Below are 27,271 nucleotides of genomic sequence, written 5' to 3'. Positions count from 1 at the left end.
GCAATTGGGTGTTATTTCTGCTCACAGTTCTTTGAAATTACTGCACGATCAGCCTCTTCCTTGGTTGAACTGGTTGACTGAACTGGGAGATTCATTACCCAATTTAACAACAATAGTCAACTCAAACTTTCATGAAGATTGTGCTTTTAGTAAAAAGTGATAGTCATTGTAAGTGTCTTGCAATTTGGACTATGAACAGAAATAAGATTGGCCAGAACATACTAATAGCATCTGCTTTACCTGGGCAAAACTCTACAGCCAGGAAACACATTTCCAGAAGCAGCAATTAATGAGAGAAATTAAGAGCCTGTGCAGGCATATTCTACCTCCCCAACCCCGAGAGAAAGCACTCACACCTGGACTGTGTGTGGACTAAGACACACAAGAGAATTTCCTACCGGCCTCCCAAACATGACTTGACTCTGCATCTGGGCACAACCCACATCCAGGTTCAGGGCGACCAGGCACAGAACACTGATAACAAGACCTTGATGAGAATTACAGTGTGTTAGGGGCAACAGAGAGATCAGGATCCCGGGCTGTGCCGGCCAGCCATGATGTGGTGATGTAGCCCAGGCCAACTATTTCAAGTGTAAGACCTCCATTTCCTCACAGGTCTTTCTTACACCTCCTAGAGCCCAAGACCTGCTCCTCTTCCATGGGCACTTCCTTACTTTATCTGGTACATCTTACCCTAGAAAAGCAGTCAGAAAATGCAGTGCTGTGTTCCAGCTTTCCGCCAAGCTGCTGGCCTTTGCCAGAGTTACTTCGTTCCCTTTTGCAGTCACGACTCACACCTTTCAGAGCACCAGAACAGGTTATCAGGAATGATGCAAACACAGCTCATTTCATTGTGGGTCAATTGGACAAACGCAAGGTCCCATCCAAACTTTCACATTGCGATGCCGCGACTGCACTCTCAGGCCATTGCAGCCTTTGCCCTCAGAAAACATGCTTTTAAGAGGAATCACGTGTTTTCATCTTCATTTCATAAAATTGTTTGTGGCTTGCTGTTTTTATTTTAACCATCTATTTTTCTTTACTTTATCAGGGGATAAAAATAGTGCTTTATAGTTTCTTTTAAGTTACATAAAATATTGAATGAAATGCATCCACTGTTGCATGAATCTGGAAGCACTATAAAACATTTAAAGCTATTAAAATGTATTTTGATTGGCATGACATAAAATGTATTTCAGTGTGTCTGAAGTTCAGATGTATTCCAATATCATTTGTCCACAACTGAATGCTTGAGAGAGGCCAAATTTCTGCCACCCACTGAAAAAATGATTCACCCGCTGCCACCAGGCAACCGAGCAGGTCCCAAGCAGCCAGCTCACAAGCGTGACCCAGACCTAGCCCATGTTCTTCTGCTCTCCCAAGTAATGCACGTTCAGTATGAAGCACTTCTGTGAGATGAAGCAAACCCCCTTGGAGTGCTTCACTGTGGCCCACCAGCTTCCTTCCAGCTGTAGCTCACTGAGGAGCTCCTGACTTTTGTAAAAACATATTACTCCTTCTGCACGTGGATCTAACCACATTGCTGATTTTGCTCGCAGTGAAAATAAAATAAAATAATAGATCTTGCGTTTTGTTCTTTTTAAAGAACATAGCAAAGCAGATCAACAGCCAGGAAGTTCACGCTGCATGAAATCAGTGCTGCCCATATATTCTTTAAAACAAACCCCTCATGAGAAAGTGTACCTAAAACTTGAGTGACATTATCATCATCATTTTTAACGTAACCTCAGAAAACAGAACAAAATCAGTCCATTTACCTGAAATTAGCTGGGAGAGCTAAGGTATTAACATAAACAGAATTTTATTTAAAATTTTTGAAGGTATGAATGGCAACAAGTAATTGAAAAATAATACACACCCCTACCAAAGCTACATGCAGAGTAACAACACAGATAAAGCTCTTTATTTCCATTAGAACAAAGTGTCATGCAGTTTCTGCTGGATCACCTTTTAGCTGCTCCTGAAAATTCAAACTATTTGAAATTTCTGGATGGCCAAAATCATAGAATATCTCAAGTTGGAAGGGACCTATAAATGATTCAGTAGATGCGATTAGAGAAAAACAGTAACAAGAAAAAAACCAAGGGGTAACTCCTTAACAAGTCCTCCCCTGTATTTCTAAAGCAGGTATAAATTAAGATGCCACAGCCTTTACTTTGAACATTTTTTCCTTATCCTGCACCTTCCTCTGACCTGCTCCCCCCCATCACTCATTCCCATGCCTGCACACCACTCAGGTCTGTCAGCCCAACTGCTTGTCTGGCAACACGATGAACCAGACAGGTCCATTTTAAGCACAGATTACTTTTTCATCCATTCATTTCAGCAGCGTAGCTGAAGCGAGATCAGTTCCCCATCTCCCTTTAATGTCTCTGCTTGCTCGTTTTTAACCTAATCAGTTTGCCACATGGCCACAGGAGAGCTGGCTGCAGCTCTCACAGCAGAGGAGGTAATGCAGGGTGAGAACAAAGAGGTGGGAGTGTAGAGAAGATGGCTGGAACCATTTACATGGCATAGCTACCAAAAGAAATGCCTTCACAGCAACCCCTTCACGCAAGCTGTAGCCCTGAGGGAACAGATTTTAGAAAACACTCCGTTATTCAGTCAGGAAAGTCTGAAATATTTTTGATCTTGGAGAAGTTATGGCTAATTAAACTTTCATACATCTCTGCATATTCATGTGCATTTGCAGCACATCTAGAAATAGAAGTTCAAAGAGACAGGGGACAAGGGCGACTATACCTTCTTGTCTCAGCAAACCTAGTAGTTAGATCAGTCTTGTGAGCAAGCTCTTACAATAGTTCTAGCACGACCCATAGACTAAAAATACACACTACGTAAGAAAGCCTTCGGCAGCAGTCCAACTCATAGAACCACAGAATGGTTTGGGTTGGAAGGGACCTTAAAGATCACCTAGTTCCACCCCCCCTGCCATGGGCAGGGACTCCTCCCACTAGACCAGGTTGCTCAAAGCCCCATCCAGCCTGGCCTTGAACGCCTCCAGGGATGGAGCATCCACTTCTCTGGGCAGCCTGTTCCAGTGCCTCACCACCCTCAGAGTAAAGAATTTCTTCCTAATATCTAACCTAAATCTCTCCTCTTTCAGTTTAAAACTATTACCCCCCTCCTCCTTTCACTATACTCCCTGATAAAGAGTCCCTCCCCAACTCTCCTGTAGGCCCCTTTTAGGTACTGGAAGGCCACAATAAGGTCTCCCTGGAGCCTTCTCCAGGCTCAACATGACCAACTCTCTCAGCCTGTCCTCATAAGGGAGGTGCTCCATCCCTCTGATCATCTTCATGGCCCTCCTCTGGACCCACTCCAACAGGTCCCTGTCTTTCCTGTGCTGAGGGCTCCAGAGCTGGGCACAGTACTCCAGGTGGGGTCTCACCAGAACAGAGTAGAGGGGGAGAACCACCTCCCTCAACCTGCTTTGGATGCAGCCCAGGCTACAATTGGCCTTCTGGACTGCGAGTGCACATTGCCAGCTCATGTCAAGTTTCTCAACAACCAACACCCCCAAGTCCTTCTTCTCAGGGCTGTTCTTGATCCATTCCCTGCAGAGACTGTATTTGTCCTTGGGATTGCCCTGGCTCAGATGTAGGACCTTGCACTTGGCCTTGTTGAACTTCATGAGGTTTGCACAGGCCCACCTATCCAGCCTGTCCAGGTCCCTCTGGATGGCATCCCTTCCCTCCAGCACACCAACCGCTCCACACAGCTTGGTGTCATCAGCAAAATTCCTGAGGGTGCACTCAATCCCACTGTCCATTTCGCAAGCAAAGATGTTAAACAGCACCAGCCCTGAGGAACTCCACTCATCACTGCTCACCACTTGGAGGCTGAGCCATTGACTGCAACTTTTAGAGTGCAGCCACCCAGCCAACTTCTTATCCACAGAGCAGTCCATCCATCAAATCCATGTCTCTCCAATTTAGAGACAAGGATGTCATGTGGGAGAGTATCAAATGCTTTGCACAAGTCTACGATTTGCCCTTAGTGAAGCCATGCTGGCTGTCACCAATCACCTCATTTTCCATGTGTCTTAGCAGAGTTTCCAGGAGGACCTGCTCCATGATCTTGCCAGGCACAGAGGTGAGACTGATCGGCCTGGTAGTTCGCTGGGTCTTCCCTTTTTTGCTTTTTTAAAAACGGGGGGTTATGTTTCCCTTTTTCCAGTCAGTGGGAACTTCACTGGACTCTCACAACTTCTCAAATACGATGGATAGCGGCTAAGTCTTTTGATTGAGCTCAAGAGAACAACCAATCTCATTATTAGCAATAAAACTTCCAAAAATTGTCAATATTTTCATGCGTCCAGGCTAAGCACTCAGCAACTTCAAAAATGTTGGGACTTAAAAATGGTTTTAAATGAGGCTGTCTCTTTCTCTACTTACCTTGAAGAGCACTAAATTCCTCTCGTCTTGTTTATTGTCTTCCCAGTCACTCACATTTAAAGTATCAGCATTTCCTTCTTACTTTCTTTTTTTTTTAGGTTAAAGGTGTTCCAGGAAGGCATTCTTTGCACATGGTCCTCCAGAAGAATCCAGGTGACCAGTGCCCACTGCCTCACCCACCCCCTATCAGCAGGGAACCCATAAATAGGCTGTGGGCTGCAAACTTCCCTTGTGGTGAGAACAGTGGTCTACCCACTTCCACCAGTCTCATTTCTGTCCCTGTCCTGTAGCTGTGTGTCCTGTGCAATTCATCTGGCACTCCTAGAAGGGAGTCTTCTGGGTGAGCACTGCACCTCACATCTGAGTTGGCCAAATATATCCAGTGCTCCCGGACCGCTCTGGTCTTACCGCCCAGGTGCAAACAGCGCCCGCAGCAAGTCTGCCACACAACGCAGCACAAGCTTATTGATAGGAAAAGGGTCCAACTGCGTGCACACAACTTGGGGATAGACAAACACACTGCCTAATATCTGCTGCAGTCTAAGGCACGCTCAACCATTTCTGCATTTCATGTAGCCAGAGGTGTGGTATCCGATCCCAGCCACCACAGAGGTAAAAGCACACATGACTTCACTGAGTAGAAGGTCAAAATCCCAAAGAAGTAGACTTGAAGCGCATCTCAACTATAACTTCTTAAAGGCACATGGCTGCCTCAAAGCCAGCTCCAGAAATTGTGAGCTGATATTTTCCCTTTCCCTATTATTTAACTGTTAAATATATGGTAAGAATTTTATGATGACAGTAGAAACTTTTTTACTACATGACACGGGTAAAAATCTCAAAAAGGATGCCAACCTTTTCAACAGAAGTCAGTGCATGTTCCTTTAATTATTCTGTCAGTCTTCAGTTTTAAACAATAAACTGTCAAAAATTTGTTGCCTGAAAAAAACCCTCATTTTCAGTCATCCTTTCACCCCAAATAACCAGTGGTTACAAAACATCATCGAACACGTAAGTGTAACAAGAGACGCCAATCATTAGGAAGCAATTTCCCAGGATGTCTCATTGTGAAGCTGAAGAGCAGAATCTGGACAAAGCATGGAATAAAATAATTTTTAAAAAGCAAAACCATTAGTTTTGATAATTAATTCACAAAAAGTTAAACAGGGAAGTGTTAGATAACATTAGCAGCTACCAGAACAAAAAAAAAAAAGCTTCACACAGCTGTGTATACTCACCTTTGTCATTCTCATCTACTAGAACTATTGTTTTAAAATTCCATTGTTGCTTGTCTTTGTATCTACAAAGACTACTAAGATGTTTCCATTATACATCAATAAAATACTTTAGTCTTTGGGTCTTTCAAAGTAAATCATACTAGTAGTGCTGCTCAGGCAATATGGCACGGAATGTGTTGTGCATTCATCACTGAGGCCATGAAACTTATTGTCCTCTCAAGTAAGATATAATGAAGTTGTCATGGCACTTTGAAGTCAGATGAAAAAAAACCTGTAATAGCTGTAGCAGTGCTTTTGGTCTGTTTGTTTTCATATGTTTACTGGTTCCGACTGGTTTTCCCAATTCCATAAGCTGAAGACAGCAGAGGTGCCACTGGTGTGGTTCTGCCTTTCACTCTTCTGTGCTCACAATAACAACCCATGACAGTTAAATGCCACAGATCCTTTTCCTTGGGCTTCATTAACTTTGTATTTATTTGCTTGGGTTATCTGTCTACCCTAAGCACACCTTAATCAGAATAGTTTCCTTTTGGTCACCATTTCATTTCCAGCAGTTATGTTCTTTTCCTCCTAAAAATACTTAGGAGCCATCTTGCAATTGTTACTCACTAAAAAAAACAAAACAAAAACAAACAAACATTTCCAGTCTCTCCTCCTTCACCATATTTACAGAAGACAAGCTAGGCAGCATGACTGGCACTCCTTTTTTGTATGTCTCAACATGCTCCCCAAATCCCCACCACGTCTGCTGTGCTGTCCTGTTTCTGGTTCCTCCTCCTAGCTCATGTCCCCAGTGTCCTCCCATCTTAACTGCTCTTGCTCCTGCATCCTTTCTTCCCTTGACACTGCACAGGAGTACTTGTCATCATGCTTCCAATTATGAAGTGCATTTCACCCTCTTCTTTCCTTCCCTTCTACTTTCTCCACTTCTACCGCTGAAGCTCAAGTTCACTAAAATGTGTGACCACTACAACTAGTCACATCCTTCCACCATTCCCATTCCACATTTCTAACTCCTTGCTTCCTAAAGCATCCCACCTTTCAAAAAGGCACTTCTGTGTTGCTCAGTGCTATTATTAATCATTCTTGCACTCACTTCCTTTGCTAGTTCTCTCACTTGCTCCTTCATCATCTCCTTCAATGATTCCAACCAATGTTTTCTTCTGTCAGCAAGGTTTGTCAACTTCCTCCTATTAGCCTCAGGCAACATCATCTGCAGTCTCCTATTCCTAAATTAAAATAAGAAATTGAGTACTCTTCTTCTTACTTGTCCCTTCCAGCAAGCTGTCAACACACCAAGCTCTAAACAGTGAAAATAAAAAAACATGAGATATTTATCTTCCCTGTCATGCATGTAGGCACTCTAAAATTACTCTTTATCCTACCCTTAAAGTCTGTATGCGAGACCTTTTTTTCCTCCCTCAAAAAGTTCAGCCTTCCGCCTTCTTTTTCCCAACTACTAAACTATTTAATATCACTGTACTTCGGACAGATGTAAATACTTCTCCTTTCCAGTTAGCTGGAATTTATGTGAACCTCTCTACAATATCTTTTAGAAGCCACAGTCTTCTTTAATTCTCTGACATTATTAATCTTTCTGAATCACACCCCAGAGAAACTTCTTCAATGTGCCCATCCTATTCATGCCCTTCTCTCTCTTCCTTAAACTTCTGTGCCAAAACTTGCATCATTCTTAATGTCTCACTTATTTCTCCTCACGTATCTCTTCTCTACGCCACACAGTGAGTCACACTGCACCCCAAGCCAACTTGCCACTTCAGCATAAAAACTAAAACTTACACTTATAGACCTCCAAAGAATTCACATCTACAGCACTGTACAGAAAGTTAACTCTTTCTAGGCAAAGATCACCAAAGCCTCAAGCGATTCTCCCAATTGCAAAGATCAGTGTGCTGTTCCATACTACCGAGTATCTTATCTGAACATATATTATATGAAAAATAATTGAAATTATTTATCTGAGAGAGACAGAAAAGATACTCAATAAAAGGACCATTAAGTACCTTTATGTTTGTTAGGTGACAAGGAAAAGAAAAAAGAGGTACAATGGTAAGCATAATACCCATCCATTCTGTCATTTTAACACTGACTGCACAATGCATTTAACAATTCAAACACACAAGTAATAATTGTGTACCTTTATTTTCACATGTGCACTGCACTGATGCAGTAGATATGATGCCAGCATTCTTCTCTTTGCACAATCTACTATCAATCAAGTTTTTAAATACTTACATCACATTTCTAGGTTGATGCAGCATTTAGTGCAAAGAATAATTAAGAAAACCCTAATGTTAACCGTATCTTGGGAACTGTCTGCATACATAGTGCAGCAATCAGCTATTTTCCAACTGGCCTTCAATATGGAAAACTGATCCGCTATAGCAGTTTGCATTTGAAAATTCTAACACAAAGACACTTGTTTTCCTTTTTAAAAAATCTACACTACAGCAACAAATAAATAAACTGACTGTGTGTATATATTTGCTCAGAACCAATTCAGCAACTTAAAAAATAAAAAGATAACATTCAGTGTTTGCTGGATTGCTTTATACTGCATCTATCACTTTAAAAAAACTACATTAAAAAAAGTTTAAAGAAAAAATAATACCTCCAACTCTTTGTACTGTATCAGTTGAAAAGGAAAGACTTGCAAGCACTGCTGCCTTTCACCTATCAATATGTAATTGAGGTCCCTGGTCATTCCAGGAACTGATTACAGAACATCTCTGCACACCGAAACATCTCTGTGCTCAGGCAGCCTTGTGCAGTGATGCTAAAGAAAAGTGCCAGCCTTGGTACAGCAAGCATATTACACCATCTTCCAGTTCACAAGTTTCTTCGCTAAAAAACAACCACCCCCACCTGTTGTGACCAATTTCTACATCTATCAGTCTCACTCAGGAACACATATGCTGTACGCCCCATCCCAGTGAATGCCCGTGTGCTTAATTTCACCTACATGAGCAATCACACTAGGAATCAAGGGAATAGTCATGCTTGCAAAGTTAAAGATACATGTAACTTTATATGACATCTGCCGTCATTTGCAGGTATACAATATATTGATTGCAGTCCCATATCACAAATGAAGGGTCACTACTAGGTCATAGGCAATAATATCAAGGTATTTTCTGGGATGTATATAACAAAGCTAAAATACTCAGAGAAATGCAACACACTTCTCTCCTGTTTAGAGGAAGGCTCTGCTCTTTGAGAATATTTAGGGATGCAGAAGCTGTAAGGCCATGGAAGAACCGTGTGCATTAAAGAATTAACATCAACTGCAATAATTTAAAACAATGACTGAAGAATACTTCTATTGGCTCTCCGAACTGAAAGCATTTTAAGAGCACAACTGTACAATACAAAAATAATTATACATCAAATCAAGACCAAATTTTTAGAAGTTTTCCAGTATCACTCTGGAATTCTACATAGGCTGCTCAGATTTCATGAGCAGTTTATGTATGTGGGATGCAGTAAAATTTTTTTATGTCTGATTTAAGGATACAGATCTCAGGAGTGGGGTTTTTTTTGTTTGTTCGTTTTGTTTTCATTGGCAGCATCTTGGCAGGAGGGGGGAATCATCTGCCTCCAACAAAACTAAGAAAATGTTGATACTAGGTGTTGAAGGAAAAAAACATCATTATGGTTCAGGATTTGACTGTTTAGGGAAATAGTGCACTTTTTATTCTATCTTGGAAATGTACAGAAATGCACAGAATGGTTATAGCCTTCCTACCTCCTTTCAAGTGGTGGGATCTTTTAAACACTGAAAGCAAAGTTTTAGTCAGTACGTAGCATGTTAATACAAAAATATAACTTTTCAGGCAACATGAGAAACAGTTAAAAGAAAAATGCTTTATCTTTCAGAATAAAACTACAATGCAACCTAGGTTCCACTGACTTTTACACTGTAAGTGGATCTAATTCAGCAAGAGCCCCACACAACACGGTCAATCTAGGGCAATACGACCAGGACTTACCCTACTGAAGTATACATACTTGCCTCAAAGCATTCAATACTGGCGCACATGAATCTAATCACACCCACATTCCTTTGCTCTGTAAAACCACCTTTCCTTCTTCAAGAACCTAGTGCTTCCCGTAAGGCTGAGGAGTGTATGCCCACAAGAACCTCGTTACACTCAATTTCTTGCACTGCAGTGGGATGGAAAACCAGCTTTAATTTTCATGCTGATAGAGTTCAAAGTGCCTCTACAACCTACTGTTAAATCCATACCAAAATCCAAACGATCAATGCGGCAGCAGCTAAAGAATTCCATGAGGTGAAAGGTCAAAGATTCTTCTACTGCAGAAGAGATTACAGCAATGATGAATGAAACTAGAGTAAATAATCAAAATTTAAGACTCACTTTCTTCTCTTTGCAATGAAGGATTTGGAGTATCCTTTTAGAAGACTTTTTTCCTTCCCCCCCCCCCAAGTTATGCCCTTCTCTATATGAAAGCACTGCAGTGTTCATTTAAAAAAAAAAAAAAAAATCAAACAAAACCCCCTCCATCCTTAAAAAGCACCATAGATTAAAAAAATCTGGTGGAAAACCGAAAAAAAACAAACCCAAAACAAACTCCATGGACAACCCTTCAGGGATGAAATGCTAAAGATGTCTTTTTTAATCAATCAGCTTGTGAAGTTCTACAAAAAAATAAAAAGGATCACATTCTAAAGGTTCAGTGCATTCAGCAGCTATATAGTTTTGCTGCTAATTCGTCTTTAAGTTGACTTTCAAAAATAACACCCTAGCTCATCAAAATATACATTTTCCATTTGCTTTTAAATTAAAATAATAATAAAAACATTTAAAGAATTCACAATCAATAGCATGACTAAGTTTCAGGATCATCTACAGCGTATAATTTAAAGGTTCAAGATGCCAATATGCAGCACGTAGCAGGCCTATATGCTCCATGCAGCATGTACATTTAGGATAATCTCAAATAATCTTGATGTTCAGATGTCAGTTTGCTTCTTCCAAATAGTGTAGAATACCCATCTGGAGAAAATAAGCAGTTAAGGAAAAAAAGAAAAAAAAAAAGGTAAGTTTGCAGTACACAGGTAAAACGGAAGTAGTTCTTTTCACTTATATTTTGATTCTGAAAACTTCTGGTAACTCATAAAGATGGGGTAGGTAAGAATCTCCACAGTGGAATCTCCCTGAATCCTCTTTTTGGCTCAGCAGTTCAAAACACCATCCCATTTCCATTGAAACTGAAATCCTCTGCAATCCCACACTTTCTAACTCCCGCTGCAGATTTTCAGGTGGTGCATTTTTTTTTGCATTGCAACCCCTGAACAAACTAGAGAAATACTTCGGGAACAGTGATCAAAACTTCGATCAGGAGTTCACCAAGTAGGGATCCCTCTTGCTCATCTTCTCAATTGTAAAGTAGCAAGCTTCACTCGGAAAGAAACATCCAGCTACCTAATTTGTGAATTCTTAATGCAGACACAATCAGACACAAAATTAATACTGAGATGTTCAACAGCTGAACACTAGGTGTCCAGGTATCTTACTGGGCAAAGATTTAAATGTCTACTGCCTCTTAAATGCCTCAACAGGGGTTCTGTTGAACGCTCACTTAACAGACGCATCTAAATTTTGCCTGGGCTTTTCTGTAAAAAGCTTCTGTGGTGTTTGCCTTAGGTACCTAATCATTTTTCAGAGAGCAGACCTTTACGTTGCCCAGACTGAGCTAGAAGCAAACACAAAGCAACCGGCAGCTGTATCGGTGCTCTTTGTGCTGCTCCTCTGGGGCGAGATGGACCCAGCTTCAGCACAGTCACACAGAAGTGTTATGCTTAAACCACAGTCCTCTGGGGTACTCCTGGCAGGACAAACAACTGATCCTCAAGAGCTCTCTTGCCATGCTGGGCACACGAGATCGGTCAGAGCTACGTAATTCCACCTGTTTCTGGAGACAGGAACATCAGGAGTCATGAGACATGAACATCACCTTTTTTTGGAGCTGCAGCAACAGCTGCAGAGTAAGGCATAGATTTCTGGGATTTATAACTTAGTAAAACTACACAAAGACATATGGTCTTCTGATTACACAGCAAGGTCACACATGCTGCAGATGGGAGCCTCCATGTTCACCATAAGGTCCTGGTGGAGACCTCAGAGACACATATGCTTTCCTTACAATAGAGAGTTGGCTTTTATGTCAACAGCTACTTGAATTTCAGATAACCCCCACAGCAACACTGCTAAACACCAGAATTTGAAGTAACAATTACACACGAAACAATTCTTGAAGTAGGCAAAACAAGTAACAATAAAAAGTGATAAGCCAGCTTAGTGCTTTGGCTGCATTCAGGTACCCACGCAGGTAACTTTTGGTCAGATTACAAAAATGAACATTTGCCTAAGTAAAAAGATTTGTTCAATGGCTCAAGAGATTTCAGGCACTTAAATGAATGTCACAAATGTGTCGCATTCTTCAAAAAGACATAACCCCCTAATTTTTTGATTACTTATCACAATTCTATTGTAAACTATCAAATCTCTCAGTCATCTGTGAAACAGCATTTAGGTATAAACTCCCATTCAGATACATACTCCTACTTGGAAATCTTCAAGTTTCAAGACAGGTGATAATCTGTACCTGAAATGCAGGTAAAGGGCTATCAGAAGTCCAAGGCCAAATTACTTTGGGCTAATCTGAAGTCATCTAGATGACTTCTCCTTTAAGATTCCTGTACCTACATCATTATATCGTGGTTAATCTATTCAGAAAAAGCAAACTAATAAAGCCTGCCCCGTTTCTCTAAGAACTGTTTACTTTCAAGCATCGTTATACCTATTTAATGGCCAGTTTTTATAAATTTATTGCTAAAAATTTTTCATATCTGCTAGCTTACTAAAAATATTTAAATGCATTTTTTAAAGGAATGAAGTAGCATTTCCTACTCAATTGTTTTAGAAACATTTTACATACTTCCAAATAAACAACACAGTAAGTATTCAGAAGACTTTCTGAGGATGCGTACTTCAAATCACGTACATGTTACACGAAGGCCTGGTAGTTGTAAAGGCAAAAATAACTTAACCAGTTTCTCTGAAATGGTAAGCTACAAGGGCAAATATCTCCATATCCTCTTTCACTCTTTCTTTTTTTGTCTTGAAAATGTTAAAATTGAATCTGAGTTTCACTGGAGAGCTGACAATAATGAAAAACAGGAGGAGCTTGTTACAGTCAGTATGGAGTCCAGAACAGCAGGCTGCAGCATTAAACAGTATCAAGATCAGAGACAGAAGGGAGGCAAAATGAACACGCTGACGAGAAAGGCCATGCCAGAGTTTCACAAGCTTAACGTATTATGAATAAGCAGATCCTGGAAAGATCTCTCCTGTCAAGAGAGGGAGAGCCACAGCAGGCATTACCCTGCAGAAATATTTCCTGGGAGATTACACAAAAGTGGTAATCACTCAAGGCAAATGCAGCCAGCAGAGCCACCCTATAGTAGATCAGAATGCCCCTCTAGAGCTAATGGCTTGAAGCCAAAACTTCTAGCTCCTTGTGTAACTTGCCTGCCACCCACAAAATGAAGAAATTCTGAAGGATTATTTTAGGAATGGGATGTTACCGAGAAACGTGTATACTGCTCCACTTGGAATATTTTTTCCAGGAACACTAACCAGTGATGATTGACATATTTTTTCACCCATTAAAAATCCATTTTGAGCTGTATGTTCAAGAATAAATCTATCAGAGAATATTTAAAGATCTGCATCATGCTGATCTGTAGGAAGTTAGTTTGGGTTTTATTGTGAAAGAAAAAAAAAAAGAAAATACAGCCTTGCCAGGACTCCCAGGCAGCATTACCCTCATCATACCGTTTGTCCTACACCGCATAAACAATACACTTGGAAACACTCAAAAACATTTAACAAAAACATAGCCTGATCTTGAAAGGTGCTGAACATTTCACCAGCTGCAAATTTATGGCACCTTTAAAAAATAATGCCTGCAATTATCCTCAAAATAAAACTGCAGTGGTTCATTTACTATGAAAAAATATTAATAGCATTTAAATTAGAACTGCCTTCTTGCACTTGAGTTCATTACCTCCAAACCATCTAGGCTTGCTTGATTTATTAATACATACTCTCCACTCTTTTTCAATCTTTAAGGATACAATTCCATGTAGGAGGGAACGCACACAGTTTCCTTTGAAAACTCCACAGGACAATAAAGCCTGCTAAGCTGTTCTTCATACAGAGTCAAGGCATCGGTAAGATTGATACAGTTTCCCTGAAAAAAAAAAAAAAAGAAAAGTCCCAGTTACAATCAAACAAATAAGCAAAATTGCAGATGAATATATACATTTTGACATTAATGCAAGGCTCCCACATACTTCAGAACCAGATACATGCTGTTCTAAATATTTAATATTTACAAGGCAAACACTGAACAGCTTGTCTTCATTCTGCCTACAGCAAACAATAATTTGTATCTTTTCAAGAAAGGGTAAGTATGGGGGATTATCTATCTTCTCATTAGCAGAAGCAACCATTACATTAGGGCTTCTGGTTAAAACAGGATCACCATGTGTTGTTTACCTATAACATCTACTCAATAACCATTTTCTTTATGATTGCTTAAATATATTAGTAAACAGTATTACAACATCCAGATTTTCTCCATTACATAACATTGCCTAGGTCTTACAATGGTAAAATGTGTTGTTTACAAATTACTCGGCTTTTGTTTTCCAGGTAGGACACGTCAAGTACAGACCCACCAAATATGAATGTACTGTTGCTGTGACACAGCACAGAGACAAGACATTCTGCGATTCTGGTCAAGGGGGACATGATGTTAATAGTCCTTGGCACACTGACACCCAGATTAATTGCTTTGTGGTCTTCTACCTCCTCCACTCTCATGAGGAACCTTCAGATCAACCTGTAAGTCCCAAATACGATGACCAAACGTGCTGCCACACTACACATGAACAGCAAGTTTTATGATGATGATGGCCACACGGGCACGTGCACATCTGTTCATATGTGGGGCAGGACTAGACATCTTCAGATGTGTGTCCCCATCCTTCCCTAATGGTTGGGTTTAATAGCTTATAGTATAAATGCATTTTACCTTGACCTAGCACAAATCCTACTTTCTTTTTCTGATTGCTTATCAGTAGAAACAGAAGCATTAACTAGCATTTCTCCACAGTTACTTTCAACATAAAAATATTCAGCTTTCCCACAAATTTTACCACTTCTAGTAGAGGAACAACAAATAATGTTTACCACAGAAGACAAAAAAAGACAACAAAAAGGGAACTTTCATGTTAATGAATACACAGTTCCTAGTAACCTAGCATACGAGCCGCAGTCCTGCAAAATTATGGCAAGAGACCCAAGTTTGCTATTTGTCTCAGATCACAAGAACATTAGTCTAGATGATACAATGATATGCATTAGACAGAAAGGTCTAGTTAAATCAAAAAAATAAGGGAAGAAACAGTCATTTACTAAATACAGCCAGCTTCTTGGGTTCTAGATAACTCCCTCTGTTCATGACTGGACAGGCCAAAAGCCTTCCAGCATAAGCACTTTCGAGCAGAGTACTGCTTTTGATCTTCAAAGGTATTGAACTTTGCAAGAAAAAGAGATGTGAACAAGAAAGCCTAAAGCAATAGACTACACCTATGGAATGACAATATCTTTCCTCTGCTCTGAATGACTTCTGGAAATGTTTGCGCACATACACACACACAATTTTGTTTGGGTTTTTTTTTTTTCCAATTACTGAATGAGGTAGCTTGTGCCTTCCTGCCCTTAGATAACGTGTAACTCACATCTGACTGAAAGTATGCAATTGTTCAACTAAAAAAAGAGTTAGTTTTAATTAAAAACTATAGCTCTCTTACAGTCACAGCTTATTCAATATTTTAAGACTTAACTTGAAACGGAGGTCAAGTTCTATAGGACCCCAGGAACAAAGGATTTATTCAACACTTCCAAAATGTCTGCACTACCTACGTTTCACACGTGTGCATTGTTCTACTAACACATTGTGAAGCTTTTAACTCCAAGCAAATGCTCTTTTTACTGTTTAACTTCTGCTTCTTGGTGCTCCCAGATTTTTAAAAGTGGCCTTAAAATATTTAAATGCACACAGATGGAACTGAAAGTTGATTTTCACAAAGCAAGGAACTAAGATGAGTTTGACCAACAAATACTACCTGTGTTCTTAAAAACAATGTACAACTGGCACAGGCCGAAGCAAGCAGAGATCTTATTGGAAATCAGTATGTCTGAACAGTTCCATCTACATTGTTTTTTCCATGTAACAATATCAGATGACAACTAGAAACAAAGTGTATAATGCATATTTTGACTTTGGTATTTAAACTATTTTTTCTACTTCTTTTTATTGGTAGGATTTTTTTTCCACGATTTATTTAAAACATTTATATTTCCAGAGGAAGTTAAAAAGAGACTTCATCCTACTGTTCCTCCTCTGAAATTTTTGCATCATGCTCAAGTTTTCACAAGTGGAAAAGAAAACCTCAACTTAAAAAAATCCTATATACAGCCTCTTCTAAAAAATTATATTCCTGAAAGTACTCATTCAAAAGAACTTGCATAAAACACGTGTTCGATTATCATTTTGATCCCATTCCACAAAAAAACATGTATGTGGTCATTTGGTAAAGGAAGATGGCATGCTCTATTGTACTTGGGTTTGGGTATCAGAAAACAGAAGAGGTTTGTTAAAAGGTATGAGATGAACACTGAGCACAACTGAACAAAGCACAGCAGTGAACCGACTACTGTAGTACTTGTTTAGTAACCTGTTATTATCCAGGGGACTGTAGCAGTTATTTGGTTCAGCCGCCCTTAACTAAACATATAATTTTGTTACAACATCAGACTGAATGCAAAAGTAAACTAAAAAACAATCTGTGTGTGTAATTTGAGTCATAAATAGAAAACACTGCTAGGTAATTTATGGAGCATACCACTATTATGGACGAAGTTTAATAGGATATACAATGAGATAAAAGTATCTAATTTCCCAGCTTGTCACTTCAGTATTTGATCCTTTCTTCCTTCTCCAACAACAGATGAATCACTGCAGACAGTGTAGAAAACAAATTACAGGAACAATGAAACATGCCAATAAGCAACGAATTGTTCAAACCCGCAACTCCCCAATCTCCAAATCAAGATCTTACCTAAAGGTTCAGATATCCCATCTGGCTGTTCTATTAACCTCCCCTGGAGACACACCACAGGTTTTTATAGTTCTAGACAGTTACAATTTTTCTGCAATTATTTGGCTTTACTCAACAAAAAGCTAAGAATTAAAAAAAAATTAGTCTAAAAAACCTAGATGAACTTATTTCAATAAGTTATTGAAAAATCACTATTATTAAGCTGGTCACTTCTTACAGAAAGGTGTTAATCAACTAAGACTACAGTGTTAATAACTATGTCAATCACATTTAGATTCTCTCGTATCACTCAAATAGGACACAGGGAACCAAGCCCAGTCTACTAACCTGCGTTCATTTTAACTTGCCTGCCTAATGAAAGTAGTTATGTGGTAGAACAATACATTTTTTGTTCTGGACAGCCACCATATACTCAAATAATATTGAGCAGTATTTAATAAGGTTTAAGGCTGATGACTCACCAATTATACTTTTTCAAAAGGAAAAAAGCAAAATCAGACTTTCTTTTTTCTCCCACACTGTTCAGTCAATTTCAACATATACAAAAACCTACCAAACTCCTCTGCCTACTCCCCCCCTTAATCTTTTTTGATGTCAAACAATTTGACAGATAAGAAATGGGGGAACACTGAAATTTTTTTTCTCCTTAACAAGTATCTTTCTGACACAAAAGTATGAGGTAGTTTTCAACTTTGAGATTAACCAATCTGTATGTATAAGGCCTTGTTTAAGGCTGACGATCCCTGAACTGTTTCACAGCCTTTGCATTCTGAGTCTGCTCAGTGCTTGCACACACTTTGACAGCTCATGCCTGTCTCCCAACACCAGTTCTGAGCTTTCATAAGGCATACATTTCTGTAGTACCATGGTTTCATTTCTGGGTTTCTACAGCACAATGCTCAACAATTTAAATAATGAATACAGTTTTGGGCAGACAATAAAAAACATTCCTTCAAATTAGTAAAAAAGAGTTTGTTTAAATTAACCCAGTAAGATCCAGTTAACTTTACCCACCTATAAAGGGCATGTACCCATCAAGTGGTTATAGGCTGAATTTAGGCCTCTATGCCTTCTCCAACCTTTGAAAGTAATCAAGTGACTTGAAAGTCTCCTTCCATACTTGCCCATTTCTTACACATGTCATTTTTACACCTCTTACCCTACATGTCACTGCTACAGGACATCCTCGTCTGCAACAGCATGCTACAGAAGTTTAATTTTTATTTTGTAATGGCAAGTGCAGGAGTTGAACACGGCCAAGGTTTTTTTCCTTCCTCACTTCAGAGTGACTAAGAAGCAAGGAGATACATGAAAGACTTAGCATCAAAGCTAGGTTCGAGTTTTGGGCGACAGGGATAGCTTTTAATGAGATAACGGAGGCAAACCTGACTGAAGGTATCTCCACTGGCTAAATGATCAATTAATTTAAAACTGAACTCTCAGTAACCCAAGGAAATGAAAAATCTGTTTCTTAAAGACTCCCAAACTGCCAAGAAATCACACAGGCTCACACACGGACACGCACCCATTCTTCCAGCCTCCTTTCACATTGCAGTCAAGGAGAAACCTGCTCCCTCTTTGGAAGCGCTAATTAGAAAACCCACACAGCAGCCAAAAAAAGGAGTGTAACTATGGAGCAACATCATGGTGGTCCGGACATTTAGAGGGCAGGGCCATGCTGCATTAAGAGAGTGGCCAGGAAGTGACAGCTTGGTGAAGGCCCGCCTGTGCATGTGGCAGACGTCTGATCCCCTGCACCGGTGGTTAGCACTGTTTACTGAACACAAACCCCTGAGTGGTGTTTCTCTCCTGCCTGGGATGGATGACCCAGACTAGGAAAGAGCAAATTCCTGTTCAGAGGTATTTTTAAAGGTTCCACTTCATAAACAGGTTGAAAATGATAGCTTGCTCAACCTCAAAGGATTAGATCAGCAGAGCAAAAAAAACTTAGCACAGAAAAAGGCATTTTCATAGCAACACGTAATCCACTGACACACAGCGACAACCTTACAATCAGTCTCTGTATCTTGCAGAGCATAGTTTCACAACTGTTGGGACAATCCTCACATGCTACACGGAAGGCACAGGATGGTGACGGTTCAGAAAAAAAAAATCAACAAATATCACACTAGTACACATACTCCACTGGAGTTGAAAAAAAAAAAAATCACTTGGCCAATCTAAAAATCATACTGGCTTTTAGAAGGCCCAATAGCATTAAAACACCCAATGTGTTCAGAAACAAGTCACTGGGAAGGTCCATTAGAGATGAAAACGGACCTTGGAATATACCAAGTTTTATATCCTCACTGACTTCCACTTCTCCCCCCTGTGATGGCTGAGAACCTGCACCTGTAACTGGCTCCCCTTGGAGAAGGCAACACTGAGCACCTCACAGACCCGGACCCATATTACATCACTAAACACTTCAAAGCATCAGCTTCAGAAGGAGAAGGAAGAACAGAAATAAAGCAAGCCGTATGACCCTTAAACATCAGGGTAGTGGGATTATCTTCAACAATAAGTTTTCACAAACACGCCTCAAGTCTTAACCATACAGACAGGGCTGCCAGTTCTGCAGGCTGAAGGCCCTGAAGCACACCTCTTTGTCCCCATCCTATGTAGGCTGAAAGGCTCTCAATATGGATGATGCAGCTACAAATTTAAGGACATGAAAAGCAAGGCTGCTACTTCTTCAAGAAAGTTTTTGTTCTCATTGTGATTACTATTTATGGATGTGTAGAGCAAGTATGGACATGTTTTTTCACCCAATATACTTAAGCACAGACTTATAAGAGCAGAGAATGAGTTCCATAAACCTCCCTTTCTATCTTTCCAGAGCTGAAACAAGCAAAAAGTTCCTCCCTCATCCTAAAATTGGCCACATATGTTCTTGCATCCCCTAGGAATACGAATAAATAGTCTGAAAAGCCTTTCACAGCCAGAATCTCTCTATAAATGTTAATAAACTGCTAGGCAATATTAGTTATCAGTCTCCACCTAGTGGTGAAAGGATATTCTGCATTAGTATTTGGAGACTGCTTTGAGGATCACCATGGCATCCTGAGGGAACAACCAGGTGTGTTAGTAGCATGCCAAAAAATAATTCTTTTGATAACCTCAAATGATAAGCATACCTAGATAAATTATACCTATCTAGAATAAAGTAGCTTTTATCTAATTTCTATCAGTGTGCATAATATACTCTTGTATTTCATAGCTGATTACCAAACCTATGAAAACACTAATCATGACTTGCTCAGAAATATCTAGCCAAAACCCCCCACACCTCCATTTTTAAATCTCACTTCTCCTATATACAGTTATTGAGTCTCCTCTTAATCTCCATAGCACAGAACTTCTTGTTATGTTATATAACTGCTGCTTTCAGAGCTCAGATCTCACACGCTCCTGAAATTACCAGAATGGCCCTCAGGATTTTTAGCTGGCTTTGCATGAGAACTTCTCATTGCTTGACTGCTTCTAGCAAGATCTCAAGCAAGTCAGGCACACAGATCTGGGAAAGAAAGCCATGCATGGCGTGTCCCACTTGAGTAAGAATTATTATCATTACCAAAACTCAAAGTAATTTCTATCTGTAAATGCTGTAGTACATACTGCAAGCATGAGTGTCGGGGGGGAAAAGACTACTGACAAACACAAATACTATTTTAGCTGTACAAAAACATGTCTGCTTTATGTTCACAAGGTAAGCTGCAAACAGAAATCATCCCACAAGATAATGAGACTGCATAATAACGTGTTAACAGCTCAGTCGGTGAAACTTAACTTTTTGCTCTCCACTTGACATCAGTGCACTTCTGCCTACATCAGGATTAGTTGCTTTTATTAAGCATTCCCAGGAAGAGTTTTGGTTTTGAAAAAAAGTGAGGAAATGTGTACAAACACTGAATAGGCAACTGCAAATTGGTGGTCTAAGAGCACTTCTCAGCTCTCGGGTCTGGGTGCATGCCCTATTCATTATGCAATTTGGTCTTCATTGAAATAAAGGATATCAATCAAAGGAAGCTACCTACATCAGCGCATTTTCTCAGAATTTTTCTTTTGCTAGTAATGCACATACCAACCTAAAAGTACACTATCTGCATTAAGGCCTGCAAGATCTAATCAAAACCAAATTGGCCTGCCAATATTCTTTAGGAAACCCATCAACTGTGCAGGCCCAGACAAGACTCACAGCCAATTACAGCAATGGCACCATCCATTTTGTCACCTCCTGCAGATGACAAAGAGAAGGCATCATGCCATCTGCACAATGCAATTATGTAAAGAATCTTTGTGTGCTGAAGCTTTGATGAACTCAGATTTTAAGTCAATTAATCAAAAATATGATTATGTAACCAGTAGGCTATTAAGAGCTTTTTTCCAGTTAATGCACATGAAATTATTAAACATTAACAACTAAGAGATAGGAAAAAGCAATGAAAGTTCAGAGCTGTATCCGAGTGTCACAACAAAAGTCCCACTTAATTCTCAATTAGGCTGCAAACAGTAAACAGAACTCTACAGGACAGTATCCTGAACGGGAGAAGAGACTAGTCATGCACCTTAGGCTGCAGCGTATTTTCTTTTTGCACTGCACGGCCTGCCATTATTGTTTTTATTGCTTCCATGTTATCAACCTACTAACAATTGCTTTTATTTCCAGAACACCCCTAACTATTTTAAAGACTGTTTTCCAGCCAACACTTCTAGACTGCGGAGCGCTGCAGCTAGACAGCTCTAGACCGCCCTGCTGACAGCAGTCCTGAACAATACCTGTAGCAGTCTGCTCCGAGCAATAACAGAAGGTACAGTATGCTGTCTACTGTAAAACATCTCAAAAGCAATTTATGGGCTGAAGAAAACATTTTCCAAAACTTGTACAGAGCTCAATGAAGAGGTGACGTTTAGAGAACCAGGCAGCAATACAGTATGTGAAAAGCTGGCACTCTGTAAACAGGATTTCACTTTTGGGTAAAGCATGTCTTCAGCATTGAAATAAATGACATTTTAACAAGACCCGCAAGGTAACCTGTGCAAGCAGAACTATCAGAGGACAGGCTACAAACCAGAGAGGACAGAAGTTTCGAATGTTAGTAGAACATAATGCAAAGGCAGAAGAAGCAACTATAGCCACTGGCCAATAGCCAACAGGACAATGACCGTTTCGCAGCATCTTTCCTGAGGCATTTTCTCATCATAGCAAAGGTCAGGCTCTAACAAATAGGTGGACATTCCCCCAGTCGCTTTTCTTGATATTAATGTATTTTACGTTTCAGAGAACCAAAACACACTTCAAGAAAGCCTGGAGGGAAGGGGAATGTACAGAGGCTTGGATTTTAACAGAGCTGCCTTAAAAGGCATGTGACTCCTTCAGCAAGTAAAGTACAGCCTGCAACCTAAGATAAGCATCCTGAAGTAGACAGTTGGAGCAAAAGTAACTTAAATTTCCAACGTTAATACACAAAGATAAAAAAAAAGGCATTTAACAGTAACACATCAGAGCATTCAAAACTATTTACGAGACCCCAGTGTGTGACTAAGCTCAGCTACCAAAGTCAGCAGTTGTCACGTTTTAACTTCTGTCCATAGTCTAACCCAATCCTTTGGATGTCCAGCTTCGATTAGTTTAATTCAAAACCTAATTTTAAAAAAGTTAGACAGCTGATTTTATTTAAAGCACCCCTAAACCTCTGTTCTTCCTATGATCAGATTACTGAGTTTTCTGGGGGATTTTGTGTTTCTTTTTGTTTTTAAATCAGGCCTAACTGGGAAGAGGCTACAAGGACCATCAAATGGGCTGGGTAGTGTATCAGTAGATATATCAAAAGCTCTGGTAACTGTACACCCCAATATTAATTTTCCTTTAACACCCTCAGGTAGACCAAGTTGCCACAGTACACTGTTCCAGCCCTTACACTGGCTACCAGTTAGCCACAAGTCCAAACTCAAGCCACTTCAATTTTAATATTGTTTCTTTCCCATCCTGCCATGTGCCGCCTTGTTGCTTTGGGACTGTGAAGCTGATATTGCACAGTTTCACAAAGGCTTAAACCCACCAGGGTTGGTTCCGTACCGCTCTTTCTTCCTGCGCAAGCAGAGATGCTGGAGATCTGAGTTATCGCCTCCCACTAGCAGCAGGACTGCACTAATCTCAACCTCTTTTGGTTTTCAGCTGACACAAAACAACTCCCCTGTACCCTGGCTGCAGCACAGCCATCACTCCATCTTTCAGCACAACCTTCTTCCCAGAGTCCTTCTCCAAAGTCTGACAGATACCTGTCCACATACATTTACATACATTCTAATGTAATGTATCTAAGACTAGTCAACTAGTCTTACTGTGTATAACTATGACAACTGCAACACAAATGCTTGCTCTGTCCAAAAGACGTAGTGTTCTTTCAATTCAAAATTTCATAAATATTTCCACTATTAACAGAACAGAAAAGCCATTAAAATTTACAGTGTGATACAACCCTATTAGTCATATTTTACATTTCAACCACAAGATAATTTATCTTACCCATACAACCACAGCATTTTAAAATAAAGCAGCACATAAAGTTGCTGAAAACCTCATTCTATGAGTTTTGCATTTCTTTATAAACCTGTCCAATTTTACAGTAAACCAGTTTCTTTACACACCTCAGAAACTCTACGCTGACAGGAACAGAGTTCAAATGCATAATTTTAGCTAGATTATTTCACATCTTAACAAGATTATTTCAAAATGCTGTACTTAGATGTTCTGCATATCAGAAGACTAGTTAAGGTATGGGCATGACAAAAGAAATACAACTTCAGAGACTTGTACTTCACTCAACCATCTGCTGGGTCTTATCACATTTTTGTAGGTTTGCATGCAGCTTTGTAGCATTCTGAATTCGGGATTACATACAGAAAGTATCTTCAGATGAAAGCTATACCCCAATTACATTATCCATGAGGTAGCTATACTGTAGCAAGTATACATCTTAAATTATTTCTTTGTAAATACAGGTGCATTTTTCACATACACATAGGACAAAAATCTTCATACACGAGGACAAAATCTGATTTATGACTATATAAAATACTTCACAAAATGCCAAGCGTTGTAACAAACATATTCAAATGTTCAAAATCCATTTTGCAAAAGCCAAACCAGTGACTTGCATTAGGAGTGGATAGCAAGCAAAAATAGAGTATTTACTCCCAAATGAGTATTTTTCTCGTCCTGTTGCACCTATGTCAAATTCTTACACCTTTCTGGATGACAATGTTCATGTCTTATACTCTACAACTGGAGACATTAGCTGAAAAACCATGTATTGTTTATAAAGTACATCTGCTTTTCCAAGAATTGCTTGCAGCTAAAATATTCTGTAGTATGCCTAGCTGATTCTTGAAATTATGCTTTTAAATTCAAAGATAGAGTGCTACAAATTCAACTGAAATAATGAAAAAGTCAGTTAGCAAAGTTCAATTTCAAGCAAAAATCCCTAAGGAGTCGTTAAAAGGAGAAAAACAGCTCGCTAGTAAGCCTTGAGAAAAGAAGGCATAGGGAGACCTTATCACCATGTTCTGCTGTTTAAAAGGTGGATACAAAGTAGACAGAGACTCCCTTTTTACAACAAGTCACATAGAAAACATGAGGGGTAGTGGGTACAAGTTACCCTTGGGGAGACTGACTGGACACAGGAGGAAAATTTTTCACAATGAGAACAATCAGCCATTGGAATAATCTCCCCAGGGAAGTGGTGGATTCCCCAACATTGGACACTTTCAAGATTCAGCTGGACAGGGTGCTGGGCCATCTTGTCCAGACTGTGCTTTTGCCAAGAAAAGCTGGCCCAGATGATCCTTGAGGTGCCTTCCAACCTGGTATTCCAGGATTCTAGTAGATTTTTAGTTAGTTGGTTTGGTTTTGTCCCCTTCCTTTCTTTTTTACCTGAAAAATGCAGACTGCAATACATATACAGCAATACTTTTTTACATCCAGGTATCATACCTGTGTGAAGTACTTTCCATCTTGTTTCAGGACTTTCATTGAGAGGTCAAGAATCAACCGCAGAAATTCCCATGTGGAATCTACATATAGAGTATGATTTAAAAACAAAACAGCACATTACTGGCTTGTTCACTATTACATATTGACTTGCAACATATCTACTATTTAAAAAGTAGCTCTCCTATACCTTTAAAAAAAAACCCAGCAAAACAACAAACCACCACCACAAATAAAACCAGTAAAAAAATCCACACAACCCATACACAATGGTAATGATGGTAGAAGTATCTCTTTTCTTCACAGTAATTCTCCAGATGTTTCCAAGAAATTACAGAGTGAGGAAAAATTTACTGGAGTGTGAACTCCCCAAATACTTTCAAGAATTACATGAGTTCATATTATTCTGGAATAAAAGCACAATTTAAAAAGTCCTAGGCACTTGCTAATGTTTTCTAACATTCAAGAAGACCAGATGTGTTACAATTATTACTTGCCTCTCAGATTTGCTATTAAAAAGGCAAGAATCAAAGTATTTTTGTTGCAAACTGCCAATTATTTTGCAGCGGAGGGGCAGAAACATGGAAAATCCTCAGAAGTTCAGGAAAATAAATTAGAAAATTAACCTTCTTCTGGAGATGTGGAGATTGGAACAGCTGTCAGATCATTAATTACATAATCAAACATCCTTCCTTCTTTGGCATACCTCTTCAGTACGGGAATACAGTCTTCAATTAGAACCTGTAAGAATGAAATACTGTAGCTAGTCCTCAAAATACCCTAAAACTGGCCAGGTAAAAGGAACAAACGCAAATTCACAGGAATTCAGGGGGCGGGGGGGGAGTATAAAATTAAATATGTGTTTAATTTTAGGCTGCATTTTCAACTCCTTACATCACAAAAGAAGGAGGAACAGTTGTAGGAATTATGACAATGACAACATAGACATTACAGGACTGAACTTCCTAGCTCTGTAATTGATTGCTGTGTGACCACTGCTCTACCGATCAAATGGTAACAACAGTTACCAGTCCCCCAACATATGAGTGAAATGAGGTACTTGTATGAAGGGCCACCGACTCATGCAAAATAGCGTGTGACTTTTGTGTTAATTTTTTTGCAGTTTTTTTTTTAGCTCACACCTGTAAACTAGTATCTGAGAGAACCTTAAGGAGGAGTAATGGAAAAAGAAAGACTTCCAATGAAGATGTAAGATTACAACTGGGTTAGTTTGTAAGCTCTGTCAAATGCAACACATAAAGACCTTAACTGCAGGGATGCATGATTTTTTAAAATTTTTATTTTTAATATAGTAGCTGTGTAATGCTGGGAGATTTTGGCTGCAAATTAAAAAAATTTAAATAAAATGTGTATTACAAATTCAGATATTCTCAACAGTACAGGACAACTAACTTAAATACATGTTTCTTTTATCTTTTCATCAGTTTAAGGAATGATGTTTAACATTGCGTCCTTGCTGCTATTTTCTCTTTATTTGTAAGCTACAACAATAAAGATTCTCCTATTTCGCATTCCTTAAAAGCTCTATGTAATTACTTTTAAAAGAGTATGAATACAGAGAGTTAAAATATTTTGATGCTAAGTATACTTTCAACACAAATCCCACTGCCAGCTATTAAAAATTTGAAGTGTCATAAAAAAGGAAAAATCCTTCCCAAACTTAAGAAAAATCAAAAGACATCTCCCCAAAATGTTGCCATAGCAGTCTTCCAGGCTAGGTATAACTATATTTGAAATATTACTTCTAATGAAAGAAAAACAAAGAATTACCTGATAGCACTCTCCTTTCAGATTGTCTAAGACATCTCCACATGTTTTACGCATGTATTTTTTACACCCGTCGATCACCATTTGGTCAATGTTAGAAGCTGGTTAAGGTATTCTACATTCCAGAAATAATACAGGTAACAGTTTCTATTTCTTCAGAAAGAAATTCTCAATAAGGTGACATTCACAAAGGAATACTTTCTTCTTAGTTTCTAGCAAGGCGATCCCAAATCCTAGGATAATCAACATTTCATATGGCTAACAGTGGTTTACATTACAAACTATTTGAACTAGAGAATGCTGAAAACTTGATTTGTATCAGTATTTTTAAGACAGGGCAAGAGTTGGTCATTCTACCACCAACACAATTTGCCAAGTCCTAACAGATTAAACTTTTTTGCTTCTAGGGATTATTTTCTTTAGAAAAACAGAAGAACCCAAGAAGGCAGAACTCAGCCCAAACCATAGACCTGACAGACCCATCTTCTGTTATCAGAGAAAATATCAGTCTGATGACAGAAGCGTCCCTTTCCAGTTCTACACAAATGGCTACTCCAGAGTAATAGTATGGATTGGGAATTTGAAACCATGTGCT

General features: G+C 39.3%; 1 protein-coding gene across 1 annotated transcript in view; it reads right to left on the bottom strand.

The window, feature by feature from the left end:
• Positions 1 to 9,356: 9,356 nt before the first annotated feature.
• The window catches only part of SMS (spermine synthase), a 33,096-nt gene continuing 15,181 nt past the window's right edge, over positions 9,357 to 27,271 (bottom strand). Inside the window, exons 6-10 of the mRNA XM_009893104.1 lie at positions 26,680 to 26,769; positions 25,515 to 25,629; positions 24,892 to 24,971; positions 13,842 to 13,957; positions 9,357 to 10,695 (exon numbers count right to left, since the gene is read on the bottom strand). Of these exons, the coding sequence (XP_009891406.1) occupies positions 10,653 to 10,695; positions 13,842 to 13,957; positions 24,892 to 24,971; positions 25,515 to 25,629; positions 26,680 to 26,769 (444 nt within the window). The 3' untranslated portion in view covers positions 9,357 to 10,652. The remainder of the gene's footprint in view (positions 10,696 to 13,841; positions 13,958 to 24,891; positions 24,972 to 25,514; positions 25,630 to 26,679; positions 26,770 to 27,271) is intronic.

This window comes from Charadrius vociferus, unplaced genomic scaffold, assembly GCF_000708025.1.
Source record: "Charadrius vociferus isolate BGI_N301 unplaced genomic scaffold, ASM70802v2 scaffold169, whole genome shotgun sequence".
NCBI lineage: Eukaryota > Metazoa > Chordata > Aves > Charadriiformes > Charadriidae > Charadrius > Charadrius vociferus.
This window is presented reverse-complemented; position numbering and strand designations above follow the sequence as displayed.